Source organism: Crocodylus siamensis, chromosome 5, assembly GCF_052110815.1.
Source record: "Crocodylus siamensis isolate JL-2025a chromosome 5, ASM5211081v1, whole genome shotgun sequence".
Taxonomy (NCBI): domain Eukaryota; kingdom Metazoa; phylum Chordata; order Crocodylia; family Crocodylidae; genus Crocodylus; species Crocodylus siamensis.
In genome coordinates this window covers 63,779,025-63,794,914 of record NC_143399.1, presented here as the reverse complement: position 1 = coordinate 63,794,914, position 15,890 = coordinate 63,779,025, and the positions used below count along the sequence as shown (strand labels likewise).

Genomic DNA, 15,890 nt, shown 5'->3' with positions numbered 1-15,890 from the left:
TCAATAAAGTTCTCCTTTTTGACTGGTGTGGGAGACTTATTGAGGGGTGGGTCTAAATTATGCCTAAGAGACCCCTTAGGTCTGCAGACTAAGGGAGACTTTACTTTTTGCCCCCTTGACTTGGGGAAGTGCCCCAAGTGCCTGTACTGGGTCGAGTACCCGTCGGACTATTAGGCCTGTGTTTCCCCAAGGACGCAGGGCCGAGACAGTCCTTTCTCGGGGGGGTGGTGGCGAAGTTCCCCCAGACTAGCGAGTGTGCTCTGGGAGAGGGATCAGCCAAGCATAAGGTGCCCCTAGGGAGGCATTCGGAGCCTGGAAGGTGGTCGGGCACAGGGAGGTGGGTGGCTCAATGCAGGAGCGCCCCCTACTGGCTCGCCACAGAAAGGACTTCATGAGGTCATCTAGTTCAACCCCCTGCTGAAAACAGGACCATCTCCAGTTGTATCATCCCAGCCAAGGCTTTGTCTGGCCAAGTCAAAAATCTCCAAGGATGGAGATTCCACCACTTCTCTGTTCTAGAACATTCTTCCTAATATCTAACTTCACCTTCCCTTGCTGCAACTTAAGGCCATTGTTCTTTGTTTTGTTGCCTTCCACTCTTGAGAACAATCTATTTCCATCCTCTTTGGAACCACCCTTCAGGTAATTGAAGGTTGCTACTAAATCCCTCCTCAATCTTCTCCAGATTAAATAAACCCAGTTCCTTCAGCCTCTCCTCAGAAGTCATCATGTACCCCAGCCACCTAACCATTTTTATTGCCCTCCACTGGACTCTCCAACTTGTCCACATCCTTTCTGTAGTGTGGGTCCCAAAACTGGACAGAGTACTCCACATGTGGCCTCATCAGTGCGGAATAAAGAGGAATAATTACTTCCCTAAATTTGCTGACAGTGTTCCTACTAATGCAGCTCAGTATGCTGTTAGCCTTCTTTGCAACAAGGGCACACTGAGGGCTAATATTCAGTTTATTGCCCACTGTAACTTTTCTGCAGAGCTGCTGCTTAGCCAGTTGGTCCCCAGCCTGTAGTGGTGCATGGGATTGTTCCATCCTAATTGCAGGGCTCTGCAATTGTCCTTATTGAACTTCATGACATTTCTTTTTGTCTAATCCTCCACTATTTTGAGGTCTCTCTGCATCCTAGCCCTAACCTCCAGCGTAGTCACTGTTCCCCACAGCTTTGTGTCACCTGTGAACTTGCTGAGGGTTCACTCCATCCCATTTTACAGGGATGGATAAGTAAAGATATTGAACGAACCAGCCCTAGGACTGACCCCTAGGCCACTTCGTTGGATACTGGCTGCCAAGTAGACGTGGAACCATTGACTAGTACGCTGTGAGCCCAAGGATCCAGGCAGTTTTCTATCCACTTTACAGTCCATTCATCTGAAAAATCATAGGGAGAGAAGCAGATCAGGCAGGGAGGAATGAGTTTAGAGTGACACTTAAGGAGGTGAAGGGGCTAATTTTGTGGCCTGCCTGCCAAAAAGATGGGCTCCCATTGCATTAGGGCAGTGATTCTCAAGTTTTAGATGCAGAGCACCCTTTGGTTTTTACTTGGATTTTGATTTACAGAAAAATAATAGTGCAATTCTTACGTTGCAAAGAACTCAGAGAGAACATGATAGGTCAGGATGTTTTTGACCCTATGTATTTCTACTGAGGAGGGGGAAAAATGGTTTTGTTTTTTTTTTTACTGGGGAATCATATGTAGGTGTCTGTACACCTGACTGTGGTAATATTATATTGTGTAGCACCCTAAAAATCTCAGCACACCGAGGTTGAGAATAAGTGCTTTTATGAGTACCTTATTTTATAACTATTTTGAAAGACTTCCACTCTCAGAATTGCTGCTTCTTGGGTATTACTAATGTATCTTTCAAAGACAATAATTCTGCAAAGTTCAAAATTTTCTTTCAAGAGTATGCTTTTTGCCTTTGCAATCTAAGTTCTGCATCAATTGCTAAGATAAGGATTCCCACCAGAGGGAGACTTGCGCTTCAAATGACAGAACATTGCTATAATATCAGTAACATCAGTACATGGTCTGTATTTTTTAATAAATACATTTCTAGCAAAGGGCATAGAATACAATGTCAACTTCTTTGCCTTATGAAAGGTTATATTTTTTTTAAATTTAAATAGTAAAAAAACTAGATCATTGCATTCTTCATCTTTTTTCTGCAAGAACATAACATTCTCAGTCTAGGAAATATACATGGTAAATGTACACAGAAGGCTCTTGTTACAATGTTGACAGCACATTGTGAATCAGTTCATAACAGTTGTTAAAGTAGCTCTGAAATTGTGCAAGCTTTAGCTTTGTTGAATGGTAGAGAAATTCAGAGAGGATGGGCCAGAATAGCTGTTGATAGCTGTTGGCAATGACAAAGGTATGTTTGGGCCTTCCTACTTACAGAGTACACAGACTGATAGAATGCAGCCAGTCAATTTGTCTAGCTTTCTTTTTTTGTTTCGATCCCTATCGGCCAAAACAAATATACCGATAACAGCGAAATGGTTCTAAAAGTTCCTGGAGTTTATGGTTACTAGTTTTGCATTAATAAATTTGCTGGTTTCTGTGATTGTTAATTTCACAGTAAGAGCAGACTGTTGTTATTTCAATATATCTCATTACTGAGATTTTTAACTGAAGCCTAACTTCTATTTCACTTAAAAATAAAGAGGTATATATTTGATGAAATACCTTTGTGCTTCAAAGACTAGTTTGAATAGCTTTGTAAATAATTAACTGGGGAGGGGGGTTGAGGTTTTTTTTTTAAGTTATGTGAGTAGTAGTTTTACAAAACAGAACTGTTAGAGGTGGCACTGAAGATGGGAGTTAAAAATTGGGTTTTTCTCTTAATATTGGTTCATACAGGCAAACTCTTTGCAGAAAATGAAGGTACAGTTCTTTGTTATATTGTAAGATAGCTTAGAATTTAAGTATTGCTAGGAAAGTGTTTTTTAGTCACCTTTTAATGGGGAAAATGGTTTTCATCTTAATGGTGATACTTTGCTAGAAAGGTTGCATTTCTGACTCTTGATTCAATGCTTGCTGTCTGGGGTGTGCTAGTGCTTTTGCTGGTGCCAAAGCCAGAAATTCCTGATTAGGGGTCTTGCCCCTCAGCTCAGACTCAGACCGATCACCATATTTGGTGTCAAGAAGGAATCTTACCCATGGTCAGGTTTGTATGGCCTGTGGGGTTTTTTGCCTTCCTCTGTAGTAGGGGTATGGCTCTCTCCCCAGGATCTCTTGAGCATATATTGACAGCATTTCATAAAAGTAGATCATTGGCTGCCATGTTTCCCCTGCTTTACCTATGGCGGGTTAGGGTGTTAGGTCTGTGTTGTGCCAGCATTGATGGTAGTTGTACGTAGAGTTTATATTATGGTTTTTATGGGATGATTTAGATAGGGATGATCCTGCCTCAGGTAGGGGGTTGGACTAGATGACCTCCGAAGGTCTCTTCCCGCCCTACTTTTTTACGATTGTATGATTAAGGGCAAATCTTGAAACTTGGTTCTGTGATATGCTGGGTTGCCTGTGTACCAATTGCAATAGTTAGACCTATTTACTAGGAGATTAAAAAAAACACAAAACTTAAACTTTCTGTGTGGTGTTCACCCAAACAGGGGTGGGTTTTTGCATGACAGAGGCTTGAGTAAGCCTGAGGGGAGAGTATCTGAAAGGGTGGGATGTCTAGCTGGATTTGGCTTGGTGCGTTCCTGTCGGGTTTGGCCTTGCTGAACCAGGGCCTGTTTTTGGTAAGTGGTTGCACTGACCAGGAAGAAGCTGTCAGCTGCAAAACTTAGAAGCTGATAAAGTTTGAACAAGGATGGCAGCAGCAAGCTATAAATACTAAGGGAGTTGAGAGAGGCTGCAAAATTGGAAACAGTGACAATGAGTAACTTAAATTATCCAGAAATAGACTGGGCCGGGATGCAGAGGCCAAATTTCTTGACTTTACAAAAGACTGCTTTCTGGAGCGCTTTAATCTTGAAACCTATAGGAGGAAAGGCCATTCTTGACCTAATCCTAAACAGTGCACAGGATTTGGTGCAATGGGTAAATGTTATTGAGCTGCTCTGCAGTAGTGGCCATAATGCAATTGGGCTGACATCCATGTAGGAGAGGAAACAAGAATAAAATCTAATACACTAGACTTTAACTTTAAAAAGGGAGACTATCAAAATGAGGAAGCTAATTTAAGAGCGGTTAAAAGGGGCCCAAAAGAAGATGAAGAAATTGCAAGCAGATGTGCAGAGGCAATTAATTGAAAAGAAAGCTTCTTTCCGCTGGTGGAAATCAGATGTTCATGGGGAAAATTAAAAAGAGCATGAAATCTGGCATATCAAATATAAAACTGTAACACGCTCAGAAAGAATTTGAGGAGGAACTTGTAAGAGACATGAAAGGTAACAATAAAAATGTCTTTAAGTACATTCGAAGCTAAAGACCTGCCAGGGAGTCAAATTGGGCCTTTGGATGATCAGGATAAAGAAGGAGCTTCAAGGATGACAGGACCATTGCTAAGAAACTAAATGCGGTCTTTGTGGAAGATGTTTGGACAGGGATGGGCAAAATACGGCCTGCGGGCCAGACTAGCCCGCAAGCTGATTTGGACTTCACAGAGGTAGTGAAGTCTAAGGATGTGGTAGTCATGGGGGACCTGAACTTCCCAAACATCTGCTGGGAAGAGCAGTCAGCTAGGTCTGACTGCTCACGTGGGTTCTTAGCCAGAATGCAGGACCTCCATCTAACCCAGGAGGTGCACAGCCCCACCAGGGGAGGCACCTTGTTGGACCTAGTGCTGGCCATGAGAGATGACCTGGTGAGGGGGTTGCGGGTGCTTGACCACCTGGGCGACAGTGATCATCACCTGCTGGAATTCACCATCCAGCACAAGGTGGCAAAGGCCTGCAACAAGGCAGCAGCCCTAGATTTCAGGAGGGCAAACTTCAATGAGCTAAGGAGAATAGTCAGGGAAGCACTGTGGTTCCAGAGGGGAGGGGAGCCAGGTGTCCAAGGAGAGTGGTCGCTCCTTAAGGAGACGATCCTCCAAGCCCAAAGGGAGGTAATCCCAACGCAGATCAAAGTGAGCAGGAGGGCACACAAGCCCCCATGGCTCACCAAAAGCATCCAGGAATGTCTCCTACATAAAAAGTGTCCCGGGGGGATGAACCAAGCCCCAGTGTCGTGGTTGGTGGCCGGGTGGTGGCGGATTGGAACACGAACAGGTGGGATTAGTGGCGGCGGAGTCTGAGTGGCACAGAAGCGTATGGTTTCAAAATAAGATGGGTTTATTTACTCACACTTTGAGGCGGAGGCACAATTCTTTCTTCAGTTACAGTATAGAAATGAACAACAAAGGGGTCTGTTGGCCCACGAGGTTCACAGTGAGCCCTTGCTTTCTACCCCACAAGGGATAGGTGCGGCTGCCCACTGCTAGTCCCAGGGCTGGTCAACAGCTCATATAGGAAAACACAACACAACAAAAACTGTAATGTGGTGAAACGAAGAATGGAGAACAGTAGGGTGTGACGCTAGTCCAGTGATGGACAACAGGATGGTCAAAGCAGGAAACCGAAGTCGAAAGCCAGGTAAGTGGAAGACGAAGCCGAAGTCAAAGTGGTAAGGATGATCTGGAATCGAAGTCAAGGTGAAAGGCGTAAACAGTCCAGTAACAAAAGGAATCAGTCCGAGGAAACATAACAAAGAAGTAAATCGCTATATGAAGTATGAAAAGAACCGGGGGATCGGATCCCAGCCTCTCAATCTGCCTCACAGTCCCTGCCTAGGCAGCCTCTGCTTGCAGACAGAGCACAGTCTCTCCAAACTTTCACACCAACAATCACTAACAAACTCACTAACTCCAACTCCAAACACCCACCAACTTTTTCAACCTCCCCCCAGGTGAGGCTCCCAAACCTTATATATAGCAGCCAGTAGCCATTCAGGCTGTTATTCTCTTAGAAACTTCCAGAGCGGTTACCTCATTGAGTTTTAAACTGAGCATGTGTTAGATCTAGTTTTGTGAAATAACTGCACATGCATAAGACTGAAAAGTAGGTCAGTGCTGATTGATAGCTCCTGAGGTTGCCCAGGGGGCACGTGCTGGGCACACTGTGGAAATTTCCATGGCTTTTCCTGTCTTCTTTGCGCATGTCAATTCCAGCTCTTCTGTGTTGGCAGCATACATTTAAGATTTTTTCCGTAACAAAAGGGAGACGTACACCCAATGGAAGGGAGGGGACATCACCAGAGATGACTTTACTGCAGCTGCTCGGCGATGTAGGGGGGCAGTCAGGAAGGCCAAGGCAGAGATGGAACTGGGATTAGCTTCCCAGATTAAGGACAATAAGAAGTCCTTCTTTAAATACATAGGGGGTAAAAAGAAGGTTCCGGGTAATGTGGGGTCCCTGCAGGACACATTAGGAACTTTGGTCATCACACCAGACGACAAAGCCAGCAATGTTTAACAATTTCTTTGCCTCCATCTTCCTAAACAGGGACTGGAACAGCCACCCCCCCACTGGGCTCCCCTCAAGCCCCAGGGGAGGCACACCTAGGCCAAGGGTTAGTGAGGAACTAGTTAGGTAGCTTCTCGAGGAACTGGACGTATTCAAGTCAGCCGGTCCGGATGATCTCCACCCTAGAGTACTAAAGGAATTGGCTGAAGTCATTGCAGGACCCCTGGCACAGCTTTACGAGCACTCGTGGTGCTCTGGTGTGGTGCCAGAGGACTGGAAGAGGGCCAACGTGGTTCCCATCTTCAAAAAGGGGAAGAAGGAGGACCCGGGAAACTACAGGCCAGTTAGTCTTACTTCGATCCTAGGCAAGCTGTTCGAGAAAATTATTCTGGCATATATCCACGAGGGACTAGCAGGGGACTTCATGCTTAGGGGCAACCAACACAGGTTCATCAGTGGCAGGTCCTGTCAGACCAACCTGGTGGCCTTCTATGATCAGATCACCAAATCGTTAGATGCAGGGGTAGCAGTGGACATAGTTTTCCTGGACTTTTGGAAGGCCTTTGACACTGTCTCTCACCCTGTTCTCATTAAGAAACTGGGGGACTATGGTGTTGACACCCACACAGTCAATTGTGTCACCAACTGGCTGGAGGGCCACACCCAGAGAGTGGTGGTGGATGGGCCATTTTTGACCTGGAGGGAAGTGGGCAGTGGGGTTCCATAGGACTCGGTCCTGGGGCCCGCACTGTTCAACATCTTCATCAGTGACTTGGACGAGGGAGTAAAAAGCACCCTGTTCAAATTTGCTGATGACACTAAGATGTGGGGGGATGTGGGCATGCTAGAAGGGAGCAATAGGCTACAATCGGACCTAGACAGGTTACAAGGGTGGGCGGATGAGAATAGGATGGGATTCAACACTGACAAGTGCAAGGTGATGCACCTGGGGAGGAAGAACCAGCACCATACCTACAGGCTGGGGAACTCCTCATCAGTACAGAGGCGGAAAAGGATCTTGGAGTCACCATTGACTCCAAGATGAACATGGGCAGGCAGTGTGGAGACGCAGTCAGGAAGGCCAACCATACCTTGTCATGCATCTACAGATGCATCTTGAGCAAGTCCAAGGAAGTGATCCTCCCCCTCTATGCGGCACTGGTCAGGCCGCAGGTGGATTACTGCATCCAGTTCTGGGCACTGCACTTCAAGAGAGATGTGGACAACATGGAGAGGGTCCAGAGGAGGGCCACTCGCATGATCAGGGGGCAGCAGGGCAGGCTGTATGAGGAGAGGCTACAGCACCTGAACCTGTTCAGTGTCCACAAGAGAAGGCTGAGGGGGGATCTAGTGGCCTGTTACAAACTAGTCAGGGGGGATCAGCAGGCACTGGGGGAGTCCCTGTTCCCCCGAGCACTGCCAGGAGTGACCAGGAATAACAGTCGCAAGGTGGCAGAGGGTAGATTTAGGCTACATATCAAGAGGCGCTACTTCACGGTCAGGGCAGCTAGGATCTGAAACCAACTTCCAAGAGAAGTGGTGCTGGCTCCTACCCTGGGGGTCTTTAAGAGGAGGCGAGATGTACACCTTGTTGGGGTTGTTTGACCCCAGTACTCTTTCCTGTCATGGCAGGGGGTCAGACTCAATGATCTGCTCAGGTCCCTTCCAGCCCTAGAAACTGAAACTATGAAACCCATTGATTAATTGTACCTGGCCCTGCTTGTGCTGCACTCTGTTTGTGGCTGAGTCCCACCGGGGGCAGAGCATGCTGTGCTGCCAGCCTTCCCCACCAGCAGGCATAGCATCTGAGCAGGGATCCTAATGCTGCCACTACCCAGGGAACTGCTGGGCTCTCCCAGCCTCCAGCAGCTCTTCCTGTCCCTGCTGCAGTAGGTAGGGGAAGCTGCAGTGTTGAGGGTAGCGGGGTGGGCTCTGCTTGCAGCTCACTCTGGTACTGCTCATGCTGGGCAGGTGAGTGTGTGTGGATGGAGTCGGGAGGGGGAGCAGAGGAGCAGGGATGGAGCTGGGCTACTCGCAAAACTCTGATGGGCAGGCGGGGACAGACAGGAGGTGGGGAACAGCAGTAGGAGCCAGCATGCATTTGGTGCATCCCTACCGGGCAGGCACATGAGAGAGAAGCAGTAGTAGCAGGAGCCAGTGCAGGCTCAGATGCAGCCATGCTGGGCAGGTGTGGGATTAAGAAAGCTGGTGATACCAAGCTCAGTTCCCTGTCCTGCCTCCCCTCTTGCAGGGGCTTCTCTTGCTACCTGCCAGCAGCAGTTGCTTTTCTGCCCTTTGCAGTATGCTGTGAGCCGGGCAGGCAGCACTGATGTTCTTCCCCCACCCCCAGAGCAGCTGGGTTCAGCCACTGTGAAATGAGCAGGCGGGGGGGAACCCCCCCACACCTCCCTCCATACCCACAAACACACCCAACACTGTCCCACACACCCTACCATACCAACACCCCACATACACACACAGACATACCCCACACCCCTACATACATCCCACACCCATCCACACATATACCCACACCTCACACAAATACACCTACACCTCCCCACATATGCACTCCCATCCCCTTGCACACCCCACCCCTTCATCATAGCTACACATGCATACAAGTTCCACACATTTCACCCGCACCATACGCACCCCCCCCCCCCAGAAGTCCCACACACCCCGGACCTCAATCACACTCCACACATCCCACACCCCCCCCCACACCCCCACACAATGCACTTGCACCATACCCCCCCCCCCACAAAATATACAAGCAAACTGCCCCCTGCCCCAAAAGGAGTACTTCCTGGCAAAGGGAGAGACTCCCAGTGGCAAAGGTCAAGGGTTAGGAGCAGGACTCCTGGTCACAAGATGGCAACCAGGAGGCAGGGCGCTTGTCAAGGGACAGGGCTACCCTTGTGGCCCCCAACACATCACCAAAACTCATTGACTGGCCTCCCAGCCAAAATAATTGCGGGCCCTGCATTAGGAACAAATTAGTAGAGCTGACCCAAATTGAGGGTTTAAAAAATGAAACTTTAGAAGAAATTGATAAACTTAACAATACCAAATCTCCAGGACCTTATAGCATTCACTGTAGGGTCCTGAAGGAGCTAAGATCAGAAATTGCCAAACTTCTAATTGTAGTAAGCAACCTATCTCTAAAAACAGCATCAGTACCAAAAGCCTGGAGGGTTGCCAATGTGACTTCAATATTTAAAAAAGACATTAGAGGGGACCCAGGTAAGTACAGGATGGCGAGTCTAATTTCTGTTCCTGGAAAGCGGTAGAAGAAAAAAAATTGTACTAAAAAAAGAATAATTCAGCATATGGATGAACATGACTTGGGGGAGCTAGCATGGTTTTGTCAAAGGGAAATCATGCTTCACTGAACTGGAGTTCTTTGATGGTGTCAATAAGCAGGTGGATCAGGATGATCTAGTTGACATAGTATCCCTTCCAAAAAGCCTTTGACAAGGTCTGCCATTAAAGACTCTTAGTGAAAATAAGTAGCCATGGGATTACAGGGAGGATCCATTTGTGGATTAAAAATTGGCTTAAAACAAAGAGTGAATATAAATGGATAATGTTCTGGATGGAAAGAAGTAAATGGGTTCCCCATGGTTGGGACTGGTGCTGTTTAACGTATTAATAAATGATTTGGAAAAGAGGGTGAGTAGTGAGGTGGCCAAATTTGTGAATGATACAGTTATTCAAAGTGGTAAAGACCAAATTCTTCTGCAAAGAACTACAGAAGGATCTGGCACTATTGAGTGAATGGACTCTAAATAGCAGATAAAATTTAATGTAGATATGTGTGAAGTGATGCACATGAGCAAAAATAACTCCAACTGTACCTATACTATGACTTCATTAGCTGTTACCACAGAGGAAAGATATGAGAGTCATTGTGGACAGTTCACTAAAACATCAGCTCAGTGCTCAGCAGCCATCAAAAAAGCAGACAAAATTTTAGGAATTTTTAAGAAGAGAATTGTAAATAAAGCGGAAAGTATCATTATACCCCTTTTATAAATTCATGGTGTGCTCAGACCTTGTCTACTGTACCCAGATGTGGTCTTCACACCTCAAAAAGGATATAGAAGAACTAGAGAAGGTACAAAGAAGGGCAACAGGGATGATTAGTGGGATGGAGAGGCTTCCGTATGAGGAGAAACTAAAGACGCTAGGCTTATCCAGTTTAGCAAATAAATGCTTGAAGGGGGGGGGCATGATAAGGGTTTACAAAATACTAAATAGTGAAGAGAAAGTAAATAAAGATGTATCATCTACTTTTTCATAATACAGAAAATAGGAGTCATAAAATGAAACTAATAGGTAGTAAGTTTAAAATTAATAAAAGGAAGTTTTCTCATACGGTGTGTAATTAAAGTGTGGAACTCTGTCACAGGGATTAGACAAGAGGGAATTGGACAAATTCATAGTGGAAAAGTTCATGAGAGTTAGGGGTACAGCCTCTGAATCAGAACCTCTTAGACCTTAAGTACTAGAGGTTGCAAGTAGGAGAGCAGCAGCAGAAAAAAACTCTGGTCCTACCTTTTCACTTTCCCTTTTAGCATCCACCGTCTCTGCTGTGTGACACTGAATACTGGGCAAGATGGACCTATGGTTTGACCCAGTCAATGGCAATTCTTGTTATGTTCCTCTTTTGCCTTCCCCTTTTAAATGTGGTTAAGGAATTAATGTGTATGATTTTCAAGGTTTTTTTGTACAATATATTGCTTTTCCTCTAACTAGAATATATGGTATTTGTTATAATAAACACTTGCTCTAAAACAAACATGTGCTACTCTTTTATTCTGTTTAAAAAACTTGAACAACCTGTTAATTTAACATCTAGATGCCATCATATAGGATGAATTAAAAATGTGTTTTGGTGGCATCCATTTCAATTGCTTAAGTCACTTATGAAAATCTTGTGAATGCCCCCCCTGTTTTCTCAAATGTTATGCTGGGGGTGGCACATGTCAAACAAACAAACAAACAAACAGAAAACCAAAAAACTCCAACCAAACAAGTACTGTATGTGCCAAATAAAAGCATTTTCAGTTAGGGACCAGTTCAACAATAGGTTATGTATCAAGCCAGATAGTGGTAATCATGGTTGCTTTTAACTAGTATTTTTGTTGTTGTTCTAACAAATGAAAAGAAATTTGGGGTGCTTAATTAATTTGACTCCATGTTAAATTATGGTCTGGGATGCCATATGAGATGCCACTTTCTTCATTTTATACTGTTCTCTTGGAGTTATTTGGAAGTTGGGAAGGGGTGCAGAGAAAGAGGGGGTCAAAGGGCTGATGTATTCCTTATATAGCATCTAAACAATTAAGTATTGCTATCTGATACCTTATTAGTACCATATTCTGCATTTCCTACCCTGTAACAATGCCCAGTTCCAACTTCGGTACTACACTTTTCCCATTCTATCTGTTTATGTAAGCATCTGAAATAGTTAATAGTGATACTTGATGCTATTTATTTTGGAGCAGCAGATACTGCTGTATTCATTTCTAGAGAGTTTTTGCACATTTGTCATTGTTACAAGATGACTGAATATCTCACTGGATTAGAGAGCTATGGTACTCAAGCTCAGACGGCTGACCACATCATCTATGAATGTCCTTGTGGCACTCCATTGGGTGCCTAAGGTCTTATTAACATTGACCATTCTACCTGTAGCTGGGTTTCTGGCCCTCATGCTTCCAACATAAGAGTGTGGCAACAGTCGCTTCCTCATCATCACTGGATTAGTTTTGCTCTATTCTCATTTGGGAGTTTATTTCCATGTACTTTTCTACAACTTTGAGACCAAGACACTTTCTAACTAAAATAGAAGATAGTCCAAAATCTAAAGCCTGTAATGCAAACAGATCAACTGAGATGCTTTCAGCCATAAGTTTGACTTCTCTTTTCTAAATACATTGTCTTTTTATTTTCGTTTAGTTTTGTCATGTCCCTGAGGTATTAGAAAAGATTATAAGAAATGCTTTGGGTTTTTTCTATAACCATTGACCAAGATCCAGCCAGTCGTGTGACTTCAGATCAGCTTCTTTTTGGAGTGGTGGTTGTAGAATGGGATCTCAGTAGTAAATGTAGAATTTAATTTCATGCTGGGCTCTATATCTGGACAGAGTTCTAGCAAGAAAATGAATTTTAAATGAAATCATCTTTTTTAAATGCAGGGGGAAAATAATTATAAATATTTTGTTCTCTAATTACAATTTTTTTTTAGATAAACCTTGTGATTTGCCACACATAGAAAATGGCAAGATTGGCCAGTTTTATTATAGTTTTAAGAGTTTCTATTTTCCAATGAGTAAAAACAAAAAACTTTCCTATGCCTGTTTGGCTGGCTATACAACTGGTTCGGGGAGTCAAGATGCGAAGATAACCTGTACAGCAGAAGGATGGTCTCCAGCACCAAAATGTTACAGTAAGTTAACTTCATTGGCCTTGTTGCTTCTAAGGGTGACTTCAGTGCATATCCCTGAAAATGGTAGCAATGGAGGGGTAGAGAAAAGTTAGGGTATAGAACCAAAATCAGGTCTTCACAAAGAAATTTTGTAATGTCAGCCTTGTGTTTTCAAGAGTGCTTGTTCTTTAAAAAAGCTCGACTCCCCTTTCTGGTGAACACATGACTGTTCTCTTGGTCAGATTTTAGTTCAATCTAATCCTGACATTCTTCAGTAATCTTCACATTTGTATATAGAGGCCCTACCTCCTGATAAACCATCCAGCAGGGGCTGTGGGACTAGCAGCTGATCCTGGCATCTGCAGGAGCTGACTGGTTACATGTTTATTGAAAAGCCCAGAGAATATTTGGGTATGAAAAGACCATTTGTACCTCCCCAGTTCTCCTCTTAAATTAAAAAAGAAAAAAAAGAAAAAAAAAAGGCACTTTGATAAGCAGGTGGAGAAGCTATCCTCGCTGAACATAACTGCATGTGTTCTTTTCCTGATGACCTGAAATTGCTTCTGGAAGATAAGTCTATCTCTTCTCTGATCCACTGAAAAGGAGGAAGTTTTTAATCTTTAATTTAGACTTTCAGGAGATTTCTCCAGCTCTAAAGATTGTCTCCAACATTACAAGACTCACTTGTGCCAAGGCTGCATGTGCTGCAATAGTAATATGAAATAAGGCATTTGACACTGTCTCTCACCCTGTTCTCATTAAGAAACTGGGGGGCTGTGGTGTAGACACCCACACAGTCAAATAGGTCGCCAACTGGCTGGAGGGCCGCACCCAGAGGGTGGTAGTGGATGGGTCCTTCTCAGCCTGGAAAGACGTGGGCAGTGGGGTCCCCCAGGGCTCGGTCCTCGGGCCCACACTCTTCAACATCTTCATCAGTGATTTGGATGAGGGGGTAAAAAGCACCCACCCTGTTCAAATTTGGTGATGACACTAAGATGTGGGGGAATGTGGGCACACTAGAAGGTAGGATCAGGCTTCTGTCAGACTTAGACAGGCTACAAGGGTGGGCGGACGAGAATAGGATGGGATTCAACACAGACAAGTGCAAAGTGATGCACCTGGGAAGGAACAACTGGCACCATACCTACAGGTTGGGGAACTCCCCTCTTGTCAGCATGGAGGTGGAAAAGGATCTTGGGGTCATCATTGACTCCAAGATGAACATGGGCCGGCAGTGTGGGGAGGCAGTCAGGAAGGCCAACCGTACCTTGTCATGCATCCACAGATGCATCTCAAGCAGGTCCAAAGAGGTGATGCTCCCCCTCTATGTGGCACTGGTCAGGCCGCAGCTGGAGTACTGGATCCAGTTCTAGGCGCCGCACTTCAAGAGGGATGTGGACAGCATGGAGAGGGTCCAGAGGAGGGCCACTCATATGATCAGGGGACAGCAGGGCAGGCCTTATGAGGAGAGGCTACGGGACCTGAACCTGTTCAGCCTCCACAAGAGAAGGCTGGGGGTGGGGGAATCTTGTGGCCTGTTATAAACTAGTCAGGGGGGATCAGCGGGCATTGGGGAAGTCACTGTTCCCCCGTGCACTGCTAGGAGTGACCAGGAATAACGGTCACAAGCTGGCAGAGGGAAGGTTTAGGCTAGATCTCAGGAGGCGCTACTTGACGGGCAGGGCAGCTAGGATCTGGAACCAACTTCCAAGAGAAGTGGCGCTGGCTCCTACCCTGGGGGTGTTTAAGAGGAGGTTAGATGAACATCTAGCTGGGGTTGTTTGACCCCAATATTGTTTCCTGCCATGGCGGGGGGTCGGACTAGATGAACTACTCAGGTCCCTTCCGACCCTAGAAACTATGAAACTATGAAACTATGAAAACAGGGAAAGGTAGCCAGAAGAAACTGAGAACCTCCTCCCAGTCCAAATTCTGCAACTATTATCTTCTGATTTTAGTATATAATGTTTTGTGTTGATTTTCTTTTATTAGAAGAGTAAGCAAGTAAGATATTTTTGGCTATTCATTTTTCTACTGTAAGCAAGGAGAGGAAAAAAAACTTTATTTACCCAATAAAGTAGAGTTTGGTACAATGTTCTGTTAGTTTACCTTTTTCTAACTATGGCCTTTTATTTAGAAAAATGTAACAAACCTCCCTTGGAAAATGGCTTTTTCTCTGGTACAAAAACATCCTTCAAAATAGGAGAGAAATTGCAATACAGATGTGATTCAGGCTACCACACCCCAGGTGGTAACGCTGAAGGAACAGTACAGTGTCATCCAGAAGGATGGTCTTCCCAACCAGCCTGTGCTAAAATGTTCGGTATGTGGTTGCATTTTTTCACACTGACTGTCTTTGTTACTTTTCTGCCTTACAAAAAATTACATCTGGATTGTCATAAATTAAGGTATCTTGAAAACATTAGGGCATATTCTCAAGTGTTTTCAATCACGGGAGCTAGGCAAGTTAACACTAGTTGACTCCCTTCAAACTACTCATTCACAGACTTAAAGTTAAGCTTGAATGTAAAAGTATACAGGATCCTGCACCAAGTAGTTAAAGAAAGCATAAAATATTGAAACTGTATACATTCTCTAATGGGAGAACTGTCTAAATATTGTTTTACATTTGATATTTCTTTATACTTCCACTATTGGTACATTAACTTCCTGAAGCATTCACTGAAGCATAATTGTGACCCCATAATTGAAATGGAACCTAATGGACAATAGCAGATGATAATATTTATTGATGTTACATTGCCACATTACATGATATTATAATATAAGAGATGTTAACATTTAAAAGTAACGTTAATAATTCAGCAAATTGATTTAAAGTAGAAAAATCGGTAGAATTGCATTGATGGCTTCTTATAAGGCAAAGCAAAATTTAGCTCACTGTTTCACATATAAAAACAGGATTGTGACTACCCTTTGTATTATTCTGATGTAAGATTTTAGGAGGCAGAGTCTTATTG

At 44.6% G+C, this 15,890-nt stretch overlaps 1 protein-coding gene across 1 annotated transcript in view; it reads left to right on the top strand.

Annotated features, from left to right (window-relative positions):
* Positions 1-2,809: 2,809 nt before the first annotated feature.
* The window catches only part of LOC149864170 (complement factor H-like), a 99,100-nt gene continuing 86,019 nt past the window's right edge, over positions 2,810-15,890 (top strand). The window contains exons 1-3 of the mRNA XM_090049759.1: positions 2,810-2,904; positions 12,730-12,930; positions 15,047-15,232. Coding sequence (XP_089905885.1) covers positions 2,835-2,904; positions 12,730-12,930; positions 15,047-15,232 — 457 coding nt within the window. The 5' untranslated portion in view covers positions 2,810-2,834. The remainder of the gene's footprint in view (positions 2,905-12,729; positions 12,931-15,046; positions 15,233-15,890) is intronic.